At 39.1% G+C, this 23,488-nt stretch overlaps 6 protein-coding genes across 14 annotated transcripts; 3 read left to right on the forward strand and 3 right to left on the reverse strand.

The window, feature by feature from the left end:
• Nucleotides 1–253: 253 nt before the first annotated feature.
• On the reverse strand, nt 254–4,028 carry LOC110846393. The gene is made up of 8 exons (XM_022093127.2): nt 3,744–4,028; nt 3,250–3,514; nt 2,417–2,927; nt 1,943–2,079; nt 1,187–1,377; nt 982–1,115; nt 516–707; nt 254–417 (listed from the first exon to the last, which is right to left on the reverse strand). The coding sequence occupies exons 1-8, from the start codon at nt 3,810–3,812 to the stop codon at nt 330–332; spliced, it is 1,587 nt and encodes a 528-aa protein (XP_021948819.1). The 5' UTR covers nt 3,813–4,028; the 3' UTR covers nt 254–329.
• An 89-nt stretch (nt 4,029–4,117) lies between these two features.
• On the forward strand, nt 4,118–8,499 carry LOC110845849 (microprocessor complex subunit DGCR8). Its single transcript, XM_022092375.2, has 9 exons — nt 4,118–4,691; nt 4,768–4,884; nt 5,009–5,151; nt 5,303–5,940; nt 6,031–6,134; nt 6,418–6,746; nt 6,990–7,090; nt 7,166–7,325; nt 7,520–8,499. The coding sequence occupies exons 1-9, from the start codon at nt 4,301–4,303 to the stop codon at nt 8,000–8,002; spliced, it is 2,466 nt and encodes an 821-aa protein (XP_021948067.1). The 5' UTR covers nt 4,118–4,300; the 3' UTR covers nt 8,003–8,499.
• Nucleotides 8,500–8,652: 153 nt separating this feature from the next.
• Nucleotides 8,653–10,562, forward strand: LOC110846400 (3-oxoacyl-[acyl-carrier-protein] synthase, mitochondrial). The gene is made up of 4 exons (XM_022093141.2): nt 8,653–8,945; nt 9,026–9,336; nt 9,652–10,173; nt 10,238–10,562. The coding sequence occupies exons 1-4, from the start codon at nt 8,771–8,773 to the stop codon at nt 10,532–10,534; spliced, it is 1,305 nt and encodes a 434-aa protein (XP_021948833.1). The 5' UTR covers nt 8,653–8,770; the 3' UTR covers nt 10,535–10,562.
• LOC110846384 (pre-rRNA 2'-O-ribose RNA methyltransferase FTSJ3) lies at nt 10,555–14,147 on the reverse strand. The gene is made up of 9 exons (XM_022093116.2): nt 13,929–14,147; nt 13,702–13,854; nt 13,149–13,638; nt 12,946–13,063; nt 12,751–12,881; nt 11,542–12,485; nt 11,244–11,461; nt 10,966–11,120; nt 10,555–10,902 (listed from the first exon to the last, which is right to left on the reverse strand). Exons 1-9 carry the CDS (start codon nt 13,993–13,995, stop codon nt 10,662–10,664), a joined length of 2,517 nt encoding a protein of 838 aa, XP_021948808.1. The 5' UTR covers nt 13,996–14,147; the 3' UTR covers nt 10,555–10,661.
• Nucleotides 14,148–14,410: 263 nt separating this feature from the next.
• On the reverse strand, nt 14,411–18,146 carry LOC110846407 (probable tRNA (uracil-O(2)-)-methyltransferase). 9 transcript variants are annotated; one of them, XR_002547585.2, is made up of 8 exons: nt 18,101–18,146; nt 17,942–18,034; nt 17,054–17,529; nt 16,447–16,817; nt 16,002–16,247; nt 15,115–15,917; nt 14,630–14,714; nt 14,419–14,522 (listed from the first exon to the last, which is right to left on the reverse strand). XR_002547585.2 is itself a non-coding variant. In XM_035855166.1 (8 exons), the coding sequence occupies exons 3-7, from the start codon at nt 17,511–17,513 to the stop codon at nt 14,646–14,648; spliced, it is 2,004 nt and encodes a 667-aa protein (XP_035711059.1). In that variant the 5' UTR covers nt 17,514–17,529; nt 17,942–18,034; nt 18,101–18,146; the 3' UTR covers nt 14,419–14,522; nt 14,630–14,645. The 9 variants fall into 9 exon arrangements, 7 of the variants coding, with proteins under 7 accessions (XP_021948875.1, XP_035711059.1, XP_021948855.1 ...); XR_004835622.1 differs by having other exon boundaries at nt 14,630–14,735; XM_035855166.1 differs by having other exon boundaries at nt 15,060–15,917.
• A 460-nt stretch (nt 18,147–18,606) lies between these two features.
• On the forward strand, nt 18,607–22,821 carry LOC110846462 (nucleoporin NDC1). The gene is made up of 11 exons (XM_022093231.2): nt 18,607–18,950; nt 19,162–19,447; nt 19,513–19,723; nt 19,789–20,027; nt 20,117–20,274; nt 20,364–20,544; nt 21,078–21,315; nt 21,551–21,659; nt 21,740–21,952; nt 22,110–22,276; nt 22,352–22,821. Exons 1-11 carry the CDS (start codon nt 18,858–18,860, stop codon nt 22,476–22,478), a joined length of 2,022 nt encoding a protein of 673 aa, XP_021948923.1. The 5' UTR covers nt 18,607–18,857; the 3' UTR covers nt 22,479–22,821.
• Nucleotides 22,822–23,488: the final 667 nt, after the last annotated feature.

The following is a 23,488-nucleotide window of genomic DNA, read 5'->3' on the forward strand; positions in this document are numbered from 1 at the left end:
CAAAATGACTCGACTGTTTTATAAATATTTATTTTATTCACAAGTAAAAAATAGAGGTTGTCTTTAATTTATTGACATTGAACCATAATTATTTTACCTTAAGATTGATTTGGTGTAATTAAGTATTGTTTACAAATTTCAGTTTTATATAAAAATGGTAACAAAATAAAGTACTTCTTAGTTTGACGAAAAATTTGGTTTTTAAGTTTGGAGGACTGATTGAATTTGGTATTTTTGAGATTGACAAAGGTACTTTTTTAAGCATCACAAAGTTGAATTATATTCTAAATTATTATTTCTTCTATGCTCTTCCTTTTGTATTGTGGAGTTTAGTCGCTGCTTTCACATCGCTTTTTCATACATTCTGCAAACAAACCTTGGACGGTGGCAATGTCCACGTCGTCGACGTTGTCTGATCTAAAAAATTAGGAAACATATCATATGCTTCATACTTCTCTCTTAATCAAGACCTGGTGATTAAGAGATAATTTAAATAAATGCTTGGGTCGACTTACTCAGGCGATACTTGATTTGCGGGGGGTCGAGGGGTGGGAGCAGAGGGTCCAGGGGCGGAAGCAGAGGCAGGAGGTTCACTAGCGGAGACTTTGGTGGCGAGGGTATTGGCGGCATTCTTATCCTCTTCCGCTTTCTTTGGCGTGGTCAGATCAATGTCTTTCAAATTAGAAACGCCAATTTCTAGCTCCGTTCTAAAGATCAAACAAGTAAGGGACAATAAAACGTTAAAATTGTGGTAAAAACTTCAAGGAAATAAATAATTCATGCTAATCTTTACAAAAATTTGTGAAGCTACGTAACCCTAAAAAACGGTACGCTGCCTATAAATTTTATTTCTATGAATTTACATCCTTTTTAATATCACTGCACAGTTCGTGCATCCAAGTCATAAAATTTACACCATTTACAAAGCTGGATACACTTGTCATTACGCAAAATTACGAAGTTATAAAAAATCGGACTTACCGAATCATAACATTGATTACGTCTTCAAGCAGGTCCTTCAATTCTGGCACCACCTCAGCCGTGTGGTACTCGCGTAGCACTTCGTACAACTTTAGTTTACGAAGAGCCTCGCGCGTCGATCTCATTGCGCACATCTATTGCGTATAAGAGATTAGTTTAGTTAAATTCATTGATATAAATCCAGATAAATGTCATTGTGAAATACTTGGTAGATAAATTCTATGACGTTCTTGCGCACGCCTGGGTTCGGATCGCGATCCACCACCTCATTAGACTTGATGGCGTAGAAGATCTCTTCGTCTTCCTGCTCTAAAATAATACTAGTAGTGCCGGCAATTGGGATGATTGCATACGTGATGATACCATACTCCCTGTTCAAAATGGTTTCGTGGCTTTCTGAAAAAAAATAAAAAATGAACTTATTTCTACTATTTATGTAAGAAAAAAAGTATGCTTCTGTTAATTCTGCAGGGTTGAACGTAATATGAAAAAATTTCGTTCTATGGTTTTTTAGTGTCTAATCAGCATTCGTCTAATACATTATTTATACAGTACGTCAAAGCGTGAGTTGGGTTCTATTTCTGTTTTATTTTTTTTTGGAAAACGTGGAAAATTCCCACGGCCCGTAAAAAAAACGGAGGCTATAAAAAGGGTCCTCTGCATTCCCGGCAAACGTGTTTCAACGTTTGTGCCACAAATCGAACCCACGGTCAAAATCTACTACATATTCAATCGAATCGTGATTAGAAGTTTTTCGATGCATACAATTTTTCAAATAATAATTGATTCTTGGGAATTAAGCTTTCGTAGAAAGTCCATAAACGGCACACTTTTGTATACACTTGAATATGAAGTTTCTATTAGTACATAAGTTAAACTTGTGATTATTAACTAAAACTACACTATAAACTATATATTTGTATATTTGTAATCATCATCTTTCTTCAATAATTGATCATACCTGGGTAGAAAGCCATGTTTTTCAGCATTCCGGTCACAGCGAGACGCACTTCGATTGGATTTTCTAGTTTTACTCCTTCGAGGAGATGGCTGATGAGAAGTTCTTCCTCGTACGGAAGGCTCATGGTAAGTAGATCTCTGAAATTTAAAAGTAGAATTAAGAACAATTTGGTACAGTTTCCATTATAACAATAAGAGTGAAAGTTCATTATTATTAAGCATATCATGCAACTCTATAACGCATAAATACTGTTATAGAGTTGGCTTAAAGAGTTGGAAACATGTAAATTTTGAGCTCGGTGATCAAAAACTAATTGACTGACGCTGATTTTTTCAACTATTAAAAGATTATACAGCAGCAATGCTATATGAAAAATTATGAACTTCCTTTCATTAAGGAAATCATTAAGTTGTACTTTTATAAAACTCGTCAAATTGACAATTTAAAAAAAGATTAGTACAAAAAATAACCAACTTGTTGGCCCTCTGGACCTGGCACAGATTTAGGATAATGGCAAGCAGCCCGGCGAATTGTGTCGAGTTGAAGGGGTATGAACGGCACCGCGCAATCAAGTCTGGCATGGAAAGAAGCCCTACGTCCAAGAAGTGCTCGGCACGTTCCACCTTCCACACCAGATTTTCCAGAGGAAAATAAGATAAGCGTCCAAACTCGTCGAAACTCCCTTCCTTCCAGATGGGGCCAAGAACAATGATCATTTCCGCATATTTCGTCACCGGAATGACGTCGATATCAGCTCCGACGAAATTGGAAATAGCACAAAATGCGAGGCGGATTGCGTCTTCGTTTGTCTTTAAAAATCTATACGTCTTGGCGACAGGTCGAGAAAGGAGGGAATTCTTCTTCTCGATGATACGATTTAGCACGGTGGCAGTGCTGTAGACTAAGAAGTCCCATAATTTTATGGCCAATTCTTTATCGCTACGAACAATCTTGAGAAATTCGCTCTCACGATCGTACGCGATACCTGTGGAAAATACAGTCTTTAATTTTCTGAATAAATTTTCAAATTCATTATCGTATGTAATTTGAGGAATATTTGAGGGATACACTAGTTCTAAAAAGCCAACAGCTTTATCATTACTTCATCTATGATCTAGGTCTACATCATATACATTTAAATTGTCACAGACGCAATAATTCTTAATAATCTTTGGTTTGTTTTTAAAATATTTAACCTGAATCCGCTTACGAGATGTTTGGGGAACTTTGCAAAGCATGGCGAAACTTAATTCCCTGATTTTTTAGCTCAACTAATTCTAAATAAATTTATGACGCAAGTAACTCACGCCCAATAACTTCCAAATGGGATACAAGTTCATTCCTGTCGAATTTTTTCTCAAATCCTTTTGGCAATTTACGCACAAGATCCATGAATTCGAGTACGAGGTTGTTCATCTGCTCATGGAATTCATATACGATACGATGTCCCTTTTCGAAATCACCTCCTCCCTCAGCACCAAGATCATCAGTCCGGAAAGTGGGCCGGTTATCGATACGGCCCGTCGTCTCGTCGCCGTCATCTTCACCGACAGCCCCTTCATTTTTCTCCACCTAGACAGACAGAAAGAAAAATACGTCAAAAAGAGAATGAGGATTTAAAAAATGCCATAAACTGTCCTTTCTTTTTCGCTTCCAGAAATTTGAAAACTGGTTTCTTGGAATTGTCGGTGTTATTTTAGTAAAAAGAAAACAAAACCTAACCGGCCCCCACCCCCAGTTGGATATTATATTATTTAACTTTGACAAAAATATAAAATATATGGGAAAAAATGCTACTCACCTCTCTCGCAACATCGCCTTCGCCCCCACCCGACACACCACCTTTACTAGAGCCTGGAACAGCAGCCATTTCTCAACCGCACCCTCTTTCGAAAAAGTAAAATAAAAGAAAGGCTGGAAGACTAGGAAATCTCAAATTGCATGTGAAAATCGAACGAAAGTGACACAGCACGGCTTAATCCAAAGAAACAATATAAATATAAACTATAAAATCACTAACTTTATAAAAAACTGAGTGGACATTTAATTTAGTTCGCAATTAAAATAGTTAATTACGATCGAGTTGAGCCGTATCCGTATCTTTCAGCACGTGTAAAACTTGACGGTTTGGCGCTTCTGGGGAATCTGTCCGAGACTGCACCCGAAAGAATTCAGCCCCGAAAAGTCTCTCCACTTTTCAGTCGTCTTTAATTAATTTTAGTTTAAAAATATAATTAACTCGTACCTTAAATAAATCGATAAGTCATAAGTGCTCAATCATCAGTCTTCCTATCTTCGTCGGGTCGACTTCTTCTAGTCCGTTCATCTTATCATTAGCGAGTGACTGAAGAATTAAAAATGGGCACCAGCACCGAAACTACTATGGATCCCGACGAGAGAGAAGAAAAAGATAAGCGTGTTGCAGAAGTGATAAGCATGGAGGAAGGAGAAGAAGGGAATATAAGTAGTGTATCTCCTCCTCCACCACCTACGTCGCCTCCTTCTCCAACACCTCCTCCTCCTCCGCCTGTCGAAAAAGGGGGCGAAGAATGGAACGTGTGTTCAACAAGCTCTTATTTTTCTTCGTCTTGTGAAGATGATGACGACGATGATGACGATGACGTCGACGAGGATGATCTCGAGGTCGGGTCGGGGGAGGAAGAGTCACGAGAAGGCCTTGAGTCACGGCCGGGTGAGGGAGAATCTGGTGATATTGGGGATGAAGAAATTGATGAGCTATTAGAAGAGGGTGAGTTTATTAATTACAAATTGATTAAATTTAGTTGTAATTTGTGGTGCATTTTTAATTCTATTTCCTTCATCAGGTTTGCCTAAAACTAAGCGAGTCGCACCGAAAAAGACTAAAAAGATGAGGACTGACGGCCACGGAGGTGAAAATGAATTTGATGAATTCAATGAAAAGAAGATCATCATTTTGGAAGGTAGTTCAAAAAATTAGTAACTATCTTAATTTCCAATCATGAGAATTTTTATAAAAATAAAATGTTGAACATTTTGTATATTAAATTTTAACCAAGTTTATTAAAACATATTTGTTGGTTACAGAATTTACACAAAATTCTTTAGAAGTTCTTCCAGCGGATTGGATCGAGGTTCGCCATTCGAGTGGGATGCCTCTCTATTTGCACCGGACGACCCGAGTCTGCACTTTAGCCAAACCTTACTTCCTTGGGAGTGGATCAGCTCGGGTAAGTAAAAATCTCTCTTCTCTTGAACGAGATATTTATTAGAGCTAATTTTTAAACGGAAATCAACTCGCTTTTTCTCTCTGATGTTGATGATGATGATATCGAGAGTGAGGTGGATGTTGCTTGATTGTGTTCTTTTCCCTTCAATCAGCGACATTCCATACCTCTCAGTGCCATCCCTTGCTTGGCTTATCGGCGTCAAAAGGAGCAAGAAGAAAGCAAGCTGGCCGGCGCTCCTCTGCTCAATGGGTTCGCTTTTGGAGGAGACGATACCCGCAGTTCAACACCAAACGGCGACATAACGACAGGACCTACTTTTCTTGCCGCGAAACGCAAAATTCCAACATGTACCAATCCCGATGAAACTTTGAAGAAGCTAAGGATTGAACAAGAGGACGAAACTGACACCACCGGATCAGGAAATGTTGTCACTTCTGGTAATAGTGGGGTCAATCTGGACGATGTAGTTATTCCGTCTCCAGATCGACAATCACTACTCATTTCGCGAGAAGAGACAACAAGCTCATCCCCAGATCCGACCTCCACTAGTTCCAGTATTCAGTCTGTAGAGACTGCGTCACCAGCTTGCGGTAGGACGCTCAAGGCGAAAATTTGCCCCATCGCGATCACCACTACGTCACCAAGTCCTACTGTGACGAAAGGTCTGCCCGTGGCCACGGTGGCGACAGCCAAGGAAAATCATGCCATGCACTCTTTAACGCCGGAAGGGGTCAGGGAATATTGCAAGGCGATTTTCAAATTTAAAGTCGTGACGAGCAAACGGTTCAAGTAAATATAATTTTTTTGAGATAATCGTTTTTTATTAATATTTTTACTCGTTTTTTATTACTATGTTGATTAACTTTTGGTTTTGTTCAGGTCATGGGGTGCGCGTCGTCGCTATACGAAAGAGCAGAAACGGATTCAACTTCAGAGACCATCCATGCCGGATGGAGTGAAGCTTATATCGTTCCCAATCCACAGTAGAGAAATTGACTATTTTTACTCAACTTATTATTACTATACTTAACTGAGTCGTCGATTACGATTAAATTTATAATTCACGCCAAGCTTTCTAACTGTGTAAACCTTATAAAGTTGTAAACAAGTTTGATAACATCTGATAGGACACAAATAGCGTACAGCCTAATTTATCCTAGTCTATACAATCCTCTACCAAATTTGCACAGTTTACAAAAGGCGACGTGAATACTGTTAGAAGGACTTAAAAGTTATTTTCTTCTAACTAGTGTCTGCTTATTTCAGATAACGGACCTAACGATGAGGGTAAAACTACTAAGGAATACATAATGAACCCCCAAGGGAAAAGTTCCGTGTGCATCCTCCACGAGTATGTACAACACGCATTGAGGAAGCAGCCCACCTACATTTTCCGTGAACTGGAGAACGCCGCCACTCCTTACTCTGCAACCGTCGTTATTAATGAAATGCAGTTCGGTACTGGGTACGGGTCGAGCAAGAAGCAGGCGAAGGCAGAAGCAGCCAAGACGGCCCTGGAAATCCTCATCCCCCAGATGAGGGAACAGCTCAATGGCGAAAAGAACGACCAGAGTGAAGATTTTGACTTTCACCAGGTTAGCGAATGATTTAAATCTATCAAATATTGTTACCTTGTATGAATTATTTTGTTTTCTGTAACCAAATTGTGTCCAAATGTTGGTAAAGATAATGATACTAAATTTCCTCCATGGGAAAATCTATAAAACTACCTATTTACTTGAGTGCCCTTTGTACCATATTAGGATAGAATGTATAAATTAAAAAAAGATTTGTAGCATTTTGTTCTGAAATAATATTGGAATTTTTTTAAAAATCAGGTATTCGAACCGTATGGATTGAAGCATACCGGAATTGCCAGTATGTGCAAAGGTTTCGGGCAACCTGCCCCCTACGGCCTCCTCCTCATCTGTCTTCAACGGTAATACAATTTATTAATCAATGTGTTTTGTTCAATTCATAGTTCAACATTTCAAGAATTAATTTGTGTTGGTAGCAACTTTGGCCAAGAAATGAGTAACAGCGTCAAGTTCGAAATGATATCGCCTGGCTCGCAATCCAACAAGTTTCGCCTGACCGTGGGCGCCCACTCTGTCGAAGTGCAGGCGGCAAACAAGAAGGAGGGGAAGCAAGTCGCATCTCAAGAACTGCTTTCGGTACGGAATTCATTAATTAAAATAATAACAATTCGTGTGGAGCGAACTTGCGTCTTATCAAACTATTTGTTTAAATTTATATGCATGTCTATTTATTTGACAAATATGTATTGTAAAGTAAACTTTGAAAACCGTTGTTTATTATTTAACGAACCTTTTATATTCTTAAATTTATATTTTCTTTGATTTTTCAGCTCCTACACCCCAACATTAACAACTTTGGCACGTTCTTGAAAATGTACGGAAACAATTCGATCAAAAGTGTCAAAGTGAAAAAGCAGGAGGAGCAGCAAATCACCGCTCTTCAAAGCAAAGCGTCTGCAAACTCTCCAAACTGGGAGATTCTCAAAAAATTGAAGACGGAAATGTTGAAACTGAAATTGGATCCTCTTCCTCCCTCAATACGACCATGGCCTTCCTGGGTGAAAGACAATAATGTATCCACCCACTTCCACTCGCAAACCAAAAGTGGTGATGGTTGTACTGATGGATCTTCGTCGTCTTCTACTTCTAAAGGAAAAGAATCAACGCCAGCCGTCTCCACCACAGCCACGACCACTTCGGGTGGACGAAATGGTGAAAAAAAGTCAAACAGAAATAATACGAAGAAGCAGAAGAACGATCATTCCACAAGGGATATTCCCATCAAAGAGCATTTATTAGGGACCACTAATTAATTAATTATGTTTTGAACATACAAAATGGAAGGAAAATGCAATGCTAAACCATCCTTACCCTTCCGCTACGTAAATATGCCATATGCATTTAATGAGTGATCCCTTAAGAAGAGGAAAATAAGCGGCTTAATATTCTAGTGATTTAATATTGCCTTCAAGTCATCCACTATTACTCTTGAGTCTTATTCATCTTAATGTTTTTTTAAGTTTTGTGGCCAGGTGGATAAATTATAATAAAATATAATGTGATAGTCTAGTTTAGTTATGGGCAGCGGAAGTAATCAATAGTTAAATATTTAATTATTTAGGAATGTTGCAATTGCAAAAGACAAGTTGGATGGTAATTGTTGTCAATCAGCAATTTCAGAAAGAGCTGGGAAATTATCTCGTAAAAAGTTTGAACAATATTAACAATAATATTATTATGTCTATTTCACATTCGCATCATGTATTTGTTACGATAATTCGTTTATAAACAAATTCCATTTGTTGCACAATTACTACTTATATTTAGATTCATTTGCACTAATAAATTTACAATCCAAATAAATTATTGCAAATGTTAAAATCTAAATAAATTGATACAAGAATCGTTTATCATTATTATCGTGAACCTTTAATGGTTTTGCATAAGTCGGGGCATGCAGAGTTTCACTTTGTCTGCGAGCCAGAGAATGTAAAAGATATGAAAGAGTTAAATTAATTCAGGAATTGTGAGATTTTAGAAAACAAATATTTTTAAAAAACTACGATTTTCTAGTCATCATCATGAGACGCGTAGTGGTGACGGGGCTTGGTCTCGTGACCCCGATGGGCGTCGGCGTACCGGTCGTTTGGGAACGTGTCATCTCCGGTCATTCCGGCATTCGTGGGCTGACCGGGCCTGAATATGCCAAACTTCCTTGTCGTGTGGCAGCCACGGTTCCCACGGACGGTGAAAAAGGTCAGGTCAGGTCAAATTGTAAATAATACAATCTTCCGTCCGTTAAGGTCAAATTATGTTAATGTTATGTCTCTCCACAGGCGGGGTAAATCTGAGCACCAAATTCACCGAGGCTGAACGTCGTTCTTGCTCGAAGGGAATTTTGTTTGCTCTGTTGGCGACGGAGGAGGCCCTTGCGAACAGTGCCCTCTTGACCACACCTGCTTTATCTCAAGAGGCCAAAGAGAGGATCGGAGTGGCCGTGGGGATGGGGATGCTCGACCTGCAGGACGTAATCGACACGGGAAAAACGTTAGAAGAAAAGGGCTACAGTCGAGTCTCTCCATATTTCATTCCGCGAATTTTACCCAACCTTTCGGCCGGTCAGATCAGTATCAAGTACGGATTTCAGGTCTTTTTCTTTCTTTCTCAAATTCTTTTTATTTAATACTTAGATAGTACTAATTAGTTAGTAAGTAATAAACAGTAAATTGTGTAAGCTGGATGAACAACCTGGAACGAAATTATGATTGATGGGGGGTAAACGGTGTCGTATTTGTAGCTTTCTTTTAGATTATCCCCTGATCCATGTATCAAGTCAGGTTTACACAATTACAAAACTTGCCATCTTCTTATTATAAATATTATCTTAATTTAACATAAATTAACTCATCTTCCTTTTCGTAAGATTAGAATAATTTATAACTTTGTGTTGTCGTCGTTTCAGGGCCCCAACCATTGCGTCTCCACCGCCTGTGCCACTGGGGCTCATGCTATCGGAGACGCCTTCAACTTCATTCGCCTCAATCACGCCGACGTTATGATTTGTGGTGGCGCAGAATCCTCCATAAATCCTCTCACAATCGCCACATTCGCCCGGTTACGCGCTCTGTCGACGAAATTCAACGATTCACCGCCAACCTCCTCCCGTCCTTTCGATTCTGACCGAGACGGCTTCGTGATGGGCGAGGGGGCCGGTGTTCTCGTCCTTGAAGCGTTGGATCACGCCAAGCAAAGAGGAGCCCCAATCCTAGGTGAGGTTTTGGGCTACGGTCTCTCCGGTGATGGACATCACATGACGGCGGCGAGGGAGGATGGCCACGGTGCGTTCAGAGCGATGAAAAATGCCATCAGTTCTTCCCAAGTTGACCCCAAGGATATTTCCTACGTTAACTGTCACGCCACATCAACACCAATCGGGGACAAAGCGGAGATTACAGCGCTGAGGAAATTATTTCAGGATAAAAATGTAATACTTTAATAAAATTTTGTCTTAGTTTCCGATTAAAATTTAAAAAATGTAATTCTTGCAGATTGGCCGAGCCCCGATTTCATCCACGAAAGGAAGTCACGGACATCTTCTCGGGGCAGCCGGTGCGGTAGAATCCGCCCTAACGATTCTCGCCCTACATTACAAACAACTACCACCGGCAACTAATATCGTAAATTTGGATAAAGAATTCTCTGGCATCAACATTGTTGGACAGGGACAAGAATCCAATCATCTTCTCGAGACTGACAACCCCAAGAAAAGATTTGTAGCTTTAAAAAACTCATTCGGTTTCGGTGGGACGAACGCGTCCCTATGCTTGGCCTCGTTTATTGAATAAAACAAAAAATTATGACAAAATTTAACAATAAAACAATTGCGTAAAATTTATTTCTCAAGTAAAAATAGAATAATGCAACAATTTATAGAAATGTAGATCGTCATTTTAATCAGAGTAATTATTGTAACTATTTTTTCCTTCCGCCACGTTTATTCTTGGGTGGTTTGAAGCCCTTTGATTTCTTGCCGGCATTGTTGCCCCTCGGAGCACCCTTTAGTTTTCGAAGGTCCTTCTTCATCCGGGGGTCAACCACTTTCATGGGACCTTTGACACCAGCAGGGCGTTTCATTCGCTTTCCACTGTTAAACTTTTTCGCTACGACATACGTTACTTCCTTCTTTTTAGTCTGTTTCGCCTTCTTGTATAATCTGGAAGCAGAAGTTGAAGTTTAGGAACGTTTTTTAAATATTTCATAACATTTGACAACTTACTGCTTAATCTGGCTCGCTTTTTCGTTATCGGTCAGTTCACCCTTTTCTAAAATAGATTCTGCTTTCTTTTTCGCCTTCTCCATCTTCTTCAAGGTGCGCTTCTTCTTTCGTGCTTTCGCCTCAACGACTTTCTTGATCGGACGGGCATTAATTTCCTGGAATTGATAAGCAAAATAAATATACATTATACAAATCATACCTAATAATAACTAATTTTAAGTATGTATTAAGGGGTAGAAATTTCCCATTGTAATTTGTAATAAATCAAAGGTTCGAACCTTTAAGCTGTTCTTGTACTCATCTACCAGCCCGGCTGGGACAGGTGCGGCTTTCTTCATGTGTTTCTTCTCATCCTCCAGGAACCACTCTGGCATTCCCTCGTCGTTGAAGGCGTATCGATTCCAACCGTCGTCGGCAAGCTCGCGACGCGTCTTTTTCGACTGAATCATCACTGAGGCTAAGGCGAGGCCAGCAACGTCCAGTTTCTTTTTCTTTTCTAAAAGTGCATAAAACAACATATTGAAGATAGTGTAAATTTGAGACGAGTGCAAAATCTGACAAAACTTGGAAACGTACTAGAAACTGGTCCCGTTGTTGTGGCATCATCAGCTCCTCCCAACAGACCCGCTACGTCCTCCGCTTTCCTCTTAGCCGTTGCCGCAGCTTTCTTTTTCGCTTCTTTCTTGGTCTCTTTCTCTTCTTTCTCTGCCTTCATATCCTTCTCGAATCCTGGGACTTTTGCCCCCTTCTTGATATACGATTCCGCCAACTTGTTCAACTCGACGTCTTCATCCTCATCGTAACCAATGCTTTTGAAAATGTCATTGTCAAACCAACGTTCCGCTTTTTTCAACCGTTTCACGCTCTTGTCTCTGGGATCAAGGTCGGTGAGCAGGGGAGGGGCGGCTTCGTCTTCGTCGTCCATGTCATCAATGTTGATATCCATCTTGTCTTCGTCATCATCCTCATTTCCACCGAGTCCGAGTCCCTTCTTCAAATCAATTTCTTCATCATCCGAGTCGTCAGAACCACCACCAGAATCGCCCGCGTCGTCCGTACTCTTATAAAATTTCCCACTCTTATCCAAAACTTGTTCATTTTTGGAATATCGAACGACCTTCTTTTTTCTCTTCTCCTCGTAGAATTCCATTTCTTCATTGTCATCCATTTCGGTAGACTCCATATCAGGCATTTGTGGATTTGAGGTCAATCTCTCCAAGTCGTCCATGGTCTTGACGCCTTTCAAATTGAACATGGAGTTTTCCATGGTGTCGGTGGGTCCAGCATCGCCTGGAATAATCATGTCGAGACTAGTCTTCTCCTGGATTTTCTTAATTTCTTTCAATAGTTTCTTCTTTTTGCGCTTTTCTTCCTTTCCTTGCTCTTCTTGAATGGTTTGAAGAGCTTCGGCAAGTTTGGTTTCCGTATCACTTTCATCGTTTGCTTCTTCAGGGATTGTTCCCACTTGGAGGGAGGTTTTAGAATCAGTTTTCAACTTTAGAAATTGGTCCCACTTGTCCCTGAATTTTCAAAAAATAAGAATTTGTTCAACACAAAGAGAAAAATTTTTACAATATAAATCACCATCTCACAATTTAGGAACCTTATTTCTAATTTTTTTAAATTTCGAGTTTCGAGACAAACTTTTGCAAAATTTAGCAACCCGACTGATCGAATTGTAAAATATGTACGCTTTGTGGGTATTAAACTTGTTTGGTATTTTACACAGTTAGTTAAGTTACACAAATTTGTACGAATTGTGTTATTTAAAAAATTCTCACTTACCGTAAATCCTTCCTCCATCCGACGAGCGCCTTGATCTCCTTCCTTCCCAGAACTTTGACATCTTTGCAATAATTTTTGATGTCCTCCGTCGTCTTTGGGTTGCTGGCGATCCATTCTTCATCGATTGTGATCTGTTATCATCCAAAATATAAGATAACATTTATGCCTCCATTAAATAACTGATTAACCACTCACCTCTGACGTACTCCCCAATAGTTCAATATGATCCGCACTTTTGATAAACTCGCTCGCGTTGATTGCTTTATAGAGAAGGATTTCTCCAGTGGGATATCCCTCTGGTTTCTTCTTTTTCCTGGAAATATGAAAAATATGATTAGTTGCAGTCATTATTATTAAATTCTGTCATCATGTCGATAGGATAGATCACTTATACTCACCCAACTTCTAGCAAGAGTTGTTGCAACTGTTTCTTATTCTGAGGTAAATCTACATCCTCAAATGCAAATTTTGGATCCAGGAATTTCGGATCGATCACCGCCGGGGCTAGAAATCCTTTACACACGACAAAGATTTCGGCCGACTCGTTCCTGGAAGCTGCTGGTTTTGTAGAGTATACGTTTCGGAAGAGTTGTTGGCACACCCAGATCAACGAGTTGTAGTCTTTGGATCTGAAAACCTTGGTCACAAAGAAACCGCCCGGTCTTAGAATATCCGTAGCTAGTTTTAGAGCACTCAGAGTGAGACAGTTCTGCTGATAAGCGTCGTGAATCCAATTTTGTCCCACGTTCGGAGCCCCGTCGTTCAAAACTATGTCTGCCTTCCACGTTTTTAACTCTTTTTTAATTAATTGGAGACATTTTGGGGTAGTGATGTCCTCCTGGATGCCGATGCAGCCGGTGACAGGCTTGATTGGGAATAAATCCACTCCTACAATTAGTAGTAAATAGTTAACTTGACATTAATGGCTAGTTCCTGATTAAGATCCATTACCAATCACTAAGCTGGATACGGGCATGTTCTGTACCGCGACTTGCATCCATCCTCCCGGTGCGGCGCAAAGGTCGACTAAAACTCGAGATTTTTGTAAGAATTCAAATTTTCTGTTCAACTGGAGCAGCTTGAAGGCAGCTCGGGAACGGTAGCCTGGACGGAAATGATGATTCTTAGTTCACTCTTCAGTAATTAATTATTATGTAATTATTTAACGAACGACTTACCTGTTTCTTTAGCCAAATGGTAAAACTTATCTTTACGCTGTTTTCCAATTTTAGTCTTTTTCCCCATCTTGTCGAATCTTTAATCGCACCCCGAGCAGGGTGGATAAGGAACAGAGTAAAATTTTATAAAGATGTCGAAGGAAATTAAAAATTTCTGGAGGAAATGGAAACACAATTTCATTCACGACATACACATGAACCACGCTGGTTGAGTGAGGTTTATTCACGTGTTGAGGCTGAACATTCCGGGCAGATGGAGGGGCACGTGAGACTCCACTCGGCCTGAAAATGGTTTCTCACTTTGTAAACTTTGTAAAATTACGAAGCATTAAAAATACAATTTCTTGCAGGAAATTTATTTTTAATCTTTTTTAGTTCCATTTCATTTCGTAATATAAATAAACTTCACTGAATTGATAGCAATTTTTTTACAAATCTGAATGCGAATGAATGCAATTGCAATTATTGAACTACAATTAATTGGAAACTATTTATGCTTTCATTATTTAAACATTTTTATTGAACGTTCTCTAAACTGACTAACAAACAGCGACAATAAATATATATGAATTAAATGACATCGTCGTCCACGAGCTGCGTAATAAAGCAAGAAGTAAATTATGCATTTCATTCAAGTTGAGAAATTTATGAATTTTAATAGACCTTGACAAAAATCTCATCTTGCTGTTCTTCCAACTTACCCAAAGAACTCAATTTTTAAATTTTCCAAATTTTGCAATGTACAAAATTTGAAAAAATTTCCGTGTGCACTACTCGGGCTTGCAACTCAGTCCCCCCATTAACTGCCTAGCAGGTGTGCCGGTTTTAATACATGGCGCAAATGGTTGCATAACTATTTATCCCTGTATGCATCACGCAATTAAGAAACCTCATACATTAGCTAGCAATGTATAGTACAAAACAAATTCAAAAACTTTGCAAATTAGGGCCATTTCTAAAACTGATTGTAAACTTGATGATTTTAACAAAGTTTACAAATGTTTGGCACCTTTTACAAACATTACATTCAAAGGTTATTTTTTCAAAACTTCGAAAAAAACGTTTTCGTGTAGAAAAAAGTTCTTGTCGAAATTTTGTCCTTCGTAAAAGCTAATGTTTGAACCGGCACACCTCGTCCACAAGGGGACACCCATCAGGATGATTAGCATTATAGAAGCACTCGTACGACTTGACGTTCTTTCCTCCTACTACCGCGCCTTTCTTGGTCACATCATCGATAACCGGTCGTCGGAGGTGGACGCAACCATTCCTAATGCGGAAAATCTGGTGGTGATTCTTCATAAGGGTTTGCAGCCCCTTTCCCTGATTCTGGATGAGGTCCCTCTCCTCTCGTGTGAGAAGAAGGGCAGCTTCCGCCAGGGTAAAATCTCTCCTGCCTCCATTCCATGGTTTCGCGTAGGTCGGATGACTAATTATCCCCTCTTCGGAAGTGAGTAACGAGTCGAAAATCCGCTGTACAATCCTCCTCACGACAGTGCGGTCGACTTGGGTCAAATTGTTGATCTTTTCTACCGGAGATCGAGGTTTGAAGACTTTGATATCTGAGATTGAGTTGTCTGTGGTAGGAAATTCGGAGACTTTGGAGACCGCGTAGTCCCTTGCAAGTTGCAATGCGGTTATGTTTTCTGGACAATCTGGCTCCAGTGTGGTCCCAATAATGCAGATGCGTTTTGTCGATGGGATTCTCAATTTATCAATGCGGATAGAGTAGCCACATCTCTCTCCGACTTGGGCAATATAATGGATATAGTTTTGGTACAGGGAGTCCGCATCGCAAGAGTTTTTAGCTTTGCGCTGAAATTTCCCGTGGAAATCGAAGAGGCAGCAGGGGATGACGATAAAGCCCGCTGTGTTGAATCTTCTGGCCATAACGGATATCCAGGGGGTGAGTTCGTCGGCGTGGTTCCCGATCAACCACTGGTTTTCGCGAGGAGGGATGTCGTCACAGAATGGGTTGAAACTTTGGACCTGGGGAAATATTTTATAGTGAATTCATAAAAATTATAATTAAAGTATAATTAATGTGTATGTGTATCTACTACTAAGATTTACCCTTAAATCTGTCATGACACCAACGTGGGGAAAAACGTCCCATAGTTTTCTCGACCGAATATCAAATCCGAAGCCGGTAGCACCGTAAGCGGTCAAGGCGAAAGTGAGGACGCCGTTGCCACACCCCATATCGACGAAGGAGAATGATGGAGAGGAGGAGTTGGTAGAAATATAAGTCTTGATATAGGTCGCAATCCCCATCTCTTCAGATATGAATTTTACGGGGTCCGTCGTCTCAGTCCATAACTGGCAAATAAAAGTGACAATGTGCATTAAATTATTTTTTATTAGTTAATTGATCAGCATTTTGATACTTCTTTTAAAGATTCCGAAAATGACAGATTTTAAACACCATTTTGTGTTGTGTTGTAAAAATTGAAATAAAAAACATGCATAAAAAGCAGTAACAGTTTAACCAAGTTTTTTTATGAATTTAAACACCTACCGACTGCAATTTCGTAAAGTAAGCCTCTTTAAGTCCTTTGTACTGCTCATAATAAACTTTGACTGGGACGTATTTCAACGAAGTGGACGGCACACCTGGCGCCGTGTTGGGATATTTGCCATCCTGACCGAAACTATTGTTGGAGGAGGCCCACTTGATTATTTTGGGGATGACTTTGTCCTTGTAGAACTTTATCGACTGTTGCATCAAACGAGACGACGACGTGTCTCTATTTCGGTTATGCACCTCGATCTTCATCACATAGTCGTCCACCGAAGCTTTAACGAGAGAGCAGACGAATCGGAGGGGAGGGAGTTCCTTGTTCGGGACTAAGTCTTGACTCTCGATGACGACGACGCAGTCCTCCAGGTCTGAATGAGGAAGTAACAAAGAAAGAGAAGAGTTAGCAAACCATTTCCTAAGGTTTCAAACTGTATAAACTTGTAAATTTATCGCATTAATTTAAATAAGTTTAATTTTGACAGAGTCTTGAAGATTTTATGTTTAACTTGATATTTTTACGATCATTTTATACCTTCAAAGACAAAACTCAATTCGCCTTTCTGTTTACAATTTTACTAAATAGACACACTAACAATCTACTCACCCCAAATTTCTCGACATACGTATTCCCTCAAGGTGTGTCCAATTAGATGTCTCTCCAAGGTAAACCTATGCACGCCCAAGTCTCTCAACTCGTCAATTACGGACTTTAAATATGGCTCTTTCAACCCCTCTATTAAATCTTGGGGGACGTCGTCAACCTCGCAAAGTTCGTTGTGTTTCATGGTGTAGAATTTTGGCTGTTGCCCTTCTGATGCCAACTCTGCCTCAAGAACGAGTTCGGCCCCTTTGATGTTTCTGTTGAGAATGTGCGGCCTCGTTGTGAAGACAGAGAGGGCGTAGAAAAATTCGAATTCAGATGCGACCGGGCCACTCAAAGAGAATTCGTGGAGCACAGAGTCAGTAACGTCCATTGCTTCATTATCACTAATGGGAGGAGGAGGAACGGGACGAGAGGAACTACTGTCCATTGAACTACTTTGTTGGTGATTGGCCGCTTCCATTATCACATATTTTGTACTGTGGAGGACAATATCAAAAATCAGTCAAAATGTGTATTAAATAAGACCATTCATTTATTAACTACGAGAGAGAATGACAATGACAATGACAATCAATCGTGGATGGTTCAAAGAGTTGCATTTGTATAACGATTAATAAATGTAAAACGGTATTACGATCAGACAAAGCAATTCGTAATTTTGGAGCTAATTAAGCAGCATCCAAAATAGTTGGCACTTGAAGAGTACTGCAAATAAAATCATGGCTTGAATTTGCTGCACTACAGGAGATGAATTTTTTTTAAACTTCAAACTGCGACAAAATTATTTAAAACAAATGCTAAACTTTGCAGCTTACATCATTTAAAGTTTTGGGATACAGATGCAAAAAGAACCTCGTTGAAAATACAGTTTACTATAACTTTAAATACCTTCTTTAGGACCCACTGCCAATCTTTGACAGCTTGTTTAATAATGTGATTAATTCGTTCGGGATCAGATTCGTCTGCGTGTTGGATATAGCTCTAATTTACAAAACAAAAATCAAGTTAGGCAGCCGTCATGCTTATCACGTTACAATGATTACCCACCTGTCGGATATGATGTCTATAATACTTCTGCAATTCAGGATTAGGAATTCGGGCACACTGTCGATACAAATATTTGTAGAGACCTTTCGCCGATAACGTCGCACTGCTGCTAGAAGAACTGCTGCTGCTACGATTAAGTAAAGAACTGCGAACCAAAGACAGCATTCCACAGCCTAAAGAAATATCCCATATAAAACATACATTTTATTTTAATTGCTCATTTGTTAATTAATTAGAGTCAAATCATTTACTAAATTAATAACTTATTCAAAAAATGTTATTTGTTTAATGGTTGAATTGAAATCTTGCCTGGAACTTTGACCTCTTGACGTTACAGTGACGGAAGGTCAGTTAAGGTCAGACCAGTGGGTGAAGTTTGAAGAAACGTCAATTAATTAATTGCAATTAATTAAATTTCTCCATCCATCCAGTTCCAGTCCAGCTTGTGGATTTTGCGAGATGGGGTGGCTGAGATTGCTTCGGCCAACTTGCCGCCAATGCAACGTTCACCGGTTCAACTAACGTGTGCTCAGGACAATGAGTTTTAAAGTAAAATAATTAAAAGTTGTACAAATTTAATAACTTGGTGCCACTCTTGGTAAATTTATGAGGAGAGTGTGTACTACAGTCTGACTGAACTTGTCTGTACGACGGATAAGTTGCTGCTTATCATTTACTTGTTCAAACTCGACCTACACACACTACACAGGATTGGAGATAAATTGATAGATTCGCTCGTCTGTCCCCACTGGGCGCCATGTCGACGTTATATCCCACTACGGGGATCGCACCCCCTGCGAGACCTCCAGAAGTGGATAAGAGACCGCTTCTCAGCGGCAAATATGCCACCGTAAGTTCACATTCAATAACCGTTGTCATTCATTAAGGTGAAACAAATTGTTTAGAAACTATTCATCCCAGAAATGATATCCATTTTACGCCCAAAAGTCAATCAATTCACGTGTTTTACTTTTTTATAACCAGTTCTCTATAAATTTAAACCGTGGTTTTGACATGCACAAATGAATGACAATAATGATAAGTCTCTTTTTCCTCCTTAGATTTTGATATCTCGCGTGGTGCAAGCTTCTTTTATCATCTGTTTAGTCCACATCTTTGCCCTCATCTGGGTTCGTGGATTCGAAAAGATTTTCAACTTTGGTAGCGGCGATGACGACCTCAGCGATAAATCTAATTCAAGACCATCTCAGGGCATGACATTATTCTCCTTGTTCAACTTCTTGCCAATGTTTATACAATTTGTTGCCGGGGTTTTGAACCCTGCCACATTTTGGATCCTGCTTTCCTCAATCATCCAAGTTTGTGTCGTATCTAGTATTGCGAAAGGTAAGGGAAAATTTTACCTTAATGTGCACAAGTTATTATAAATTGTTTGGTTTGTATTTTTCAAGTCTGTCCCTCGTTTCCGACGACTCGACAAGAATCGGTGGTCGGGCTTTTATGTGGAAAATTTTCAGGGGGTATACTCGCTACGATTTTGATTGGACTCACCAACGCCATCATCACCCACAGCTATTTGAGTGTGGCTACTGGTGAGATTGAACTTTTGGTGAGTGACGGAAAATCGAATGGAGGAGAGTTGAAGGAGTGCCCCGGACTTGGGTAAGTTCTTATCGTAAGAAGAGGTTCATTAGGTAAGAAATAAATATGAAACTTTGATTCTATAGTGGGCCCAGTGTTCTCTGCTGGACGGACCAACGCAACACCATTATCCTGCTGTCCGCGTTATACTCGACCTACGTCTTTTTCAAACAATACGTTACAGTAAACTTTGTGATGGCATTCCCAACAATCGATCTGCAGATGGGAGACCGGTTTCGCTGTTCCGTCTCCAAAGCATGGAACGATTGCAAACAGTATGTCACCTTTTTCGCCACATTTGACCTCGTCCTGGTCGGATTAAACAGTAAGAAATTAAGATTACTAATTGGCATTATAATTATGAGAAATAATAATTATAAGGTTATGAGAAAAATTGGATTTTATTTTATTTAGCATTACTATTCATCGTTTCTAAATCCTACCTCCACAATTTACTCGAGTTTGGAATCCTGTTCAACTTTCGGTTCTTTCTCCATATTCTCATTTGGCCAAGTGTCGTCCTTTTTTCTACGAAATTGGTGTGGCGCATTGTCGAAATCGTTATGACTGAGGTAATATAATTGAATTGATGTTATTGAATCTCAATTTTGTTTATATCTTAAAGACTTTATCTAAATTGTATCTTTTTTTGTTGGGATAGAAGTTGAATATTCCACTCGAGTCCAAATATCCCTCTTCCACGGGGATAATCCTTCTGAGGGATGCCATGCAGTGGGGCCCCCTTCCAATGAAATTCTTGGCCTTTTTCGAGTTTAACATGATGGCTTGCATGCCCACCAACCAGAAAGTGATGGAAAACTTTTTTACCCTCAGTCATCCAGGTACTAAGGTCTAATTAATTTTACCCCAATTACTAATATAACTTCGCGAAACTGGTAATCAACAAGCTAAATTTTTATGTCAAGCCAGGTCAAGTAATTTCCATGTATCTATAATTATCAGTTTATATTAAAAAAATCAAAATTCGAAATTTAATTTGACACGACCATTGAACGTATATGCCGGCAAAATATTGACATATGTGATGAATCCAGTTAGCCACTAATACTTTTATCCAGGTAAACTTAATTCCACTTATGAAAGCTTGTATTTATATAAATTCAATTGCACGAATGAAATGTTTTATCTGCTTGTAATACAACAACAAAATTTTTTCTGCATACAATTTATTTTTGCAATCATTTAATGAAAACTTTCACACGCACAATTTATTTTACCTGAATAAACACTTTCATACGTGCAGCTAATTTTACCTGAATAAAAGTGCATGCTTTTATTAGTGGCTAACTGGATTCATCACATATGAATATATGACTCTTGAATGGTTTATCAACTTGGTTTCTGTAATTTACAGGTTACCACGCGCGAAACTGGACTGGCGTTATGGACGCCGTGCTGAGCGAATGCACTGATTTAATCCAACGTTTGGACACCTACTCAAAGAAAAAAGAGACAAGTTCTTGGTGCCCTGCCAAGACCAGCACTCCCGTCACGGTGCCAAAATTCTTCGCTTTGGTCGAAGAAAGAGAAGACATTAAACTCAATCCGAGCGCGTATCGCCGTAAAACCTTGGACATTCGGGATTTGAAAACGTAATATCAAGTTAAGGGCCGTGTATAAATAAGTAGATATTTGTTTTTAACAATCCATTACGATAGGAAAACCAGTGATAAATCGGGGTGCCACAATTATTGATAATTAATTATGATATAAAATCGGGGTATCACGCTATCCTAATGTAATCGATTACACCCTTTATACACGGCCTGCAGTACTAAGCGAGTACCAAGAAAGATAGTTTATATCGCTCTAATTTTTACTTTGCAGACCAACAAGCCTAGTGAGCAAGCCCTCAGCGCGAAATGCTTTCCAAGCTGCGCCACAAATTTTTAAAAAGAGTTTTTCCAACTTATGGACACGTTTTTGGAACTATCAGGTTAATTGGGATACATTCAATTCAAAATTTAATTGTCAAGTATTAATTCAGTTAATAATTTATACTGTAAATTAAATAAGGTTGGCTCTGTCACTACCCGGGTTAAGTCGTTTGCCCAGGAGAAGAACTCTGCCATGGAGTTCGCCAATATCCTCTCCACCGGACAGCCTGTTGTCATCTGGGGGATGAACGGCCTCGTAGAAATTGCCACGCACTCCTTCGTGTACGACCAGTACGGCGCTATGCAGCGTGACGTGAATCAAATTATTTCCGTCCTTCTCACCCTGTACCAGGTAAAAATATACTAATTATTCTAGTCAAGTCAAGTAATCCTTTATTAACATGTCAACAAATATCAGTTAATATAAACTGGTTAATATAATCAGTTAATATTCTTTAATTATTCTAGTACTAAATGTAGTAATTCATTCATGTGACTTCGTTTTCCAGACGTTAGACGAAGCGACGGCAACAATGGTCAGGAAGGTTGAGAAGGTCTCGACCTCAAAGCCGAACAATGATAAGGTAGCCGTGTCCCTGACTTCCTCTCGACAACTAGTCACCAGCATCCTCTTTTCACTAACTCGACTCCATGGATCCTTCCATCTGTATTACAAGTGCGTCTTATAAATATTATACAAACTTAATTAACAATATAATAACTAAATTACTCTTAATTTTTTCCTATTTAGTACCCTCGGAATTCCTGCTTCTCAACAGGAAATGCTTTATACCTTGTCCGATATGACGAAACCCCAACTGCAGAAGAGCCGATCTTCTCATGATGACAGTTACTCCGCTTTCATCCCTACTGATTAAGGATCTCTACTATTTACATAGTTAATTCATAACATTAAACACGTTAGTTTTAAGTTGATATATTAACAATTGGTAATATTATGACGACAGAGGACTTATACGTTATACATCTAGTACTTTATACATATGTACATACTTATATTGCAAGCATTATACATGCAATAATACCCTTAATGTGGATTCCAATTGTGGACAAACCAACTCATAACTAATTAGAGAGATGCCATGTAAAACTTGTATTATTATTCGCAACGGAGATAATATAGATAAAGATAAATAACTAAATATGATATGCGCTGAATAAATATTTTACATTTTTGCACATTTTCAAGTAAAAAAATAAGACTGACTAGTTCGCATGACGTTTTTCCTTCATTGCATGTTGATGAGATTATGATTTGTTGTCTGCTGTTATCCATCTACTCGTTCATCATCATATATTGTTACTCTCATTCTCACCCCATTAATTGTTACTGTTTTGCGCTTATTGTTAGAATAACAATTCTAAACTCCGTTTCACGTTACGTGAGTTCATCAAATTCCGAATTATTTTATTATTTGACACCGGTTATTTTTAGTTTGACGTTTAAATTATTCAATTTCGTATGATTTTTACGCCAAAATCAAAACAACGAGTGCCAAATAATAAAATAATTTGGCTAATGTACTCAATGTGTCACGTAACGTGAAACGGAGTTTAAAACTTGTGAGACGGAAAGTGAAGATGAAATGGTGGTTTGGGGACAAACTAAATGACGGCATTTTGTATGTATGAATTGCTATCTGCATAATAATGCATGAGAATCGTACATACCATCAAGTAATTCGACTGAACAGAATATTTTGAGATGGAATGCTCACGATAAGAAAATGAATGACCATTCATCAGTTATTGAGGTCTGCGTATCATAATTATGTATATGCAAACTGAGATTTCCTGCAGAAGTATTGAGACACCTTCGTCCGTTTGGATATGCAGCCCAGCATGGATTACATGTCATTTTGCATAA

This window comes from Folsomia candida, unplaced genomic scaffold (assembly GCF_002217175.1).
Source record: "Folsomia candida strain VU population unplaced genomic scaffold, ASM221717v1 Fcan01_Sc001, whole genome shotgun sequence".
Classification (NCBI taxonomy): Eukaryota; Metazoa; Arthropoda; class Collembola; order Entomobryomorpha; family Isotomidae; genus Folsomia; species Folsomia candida.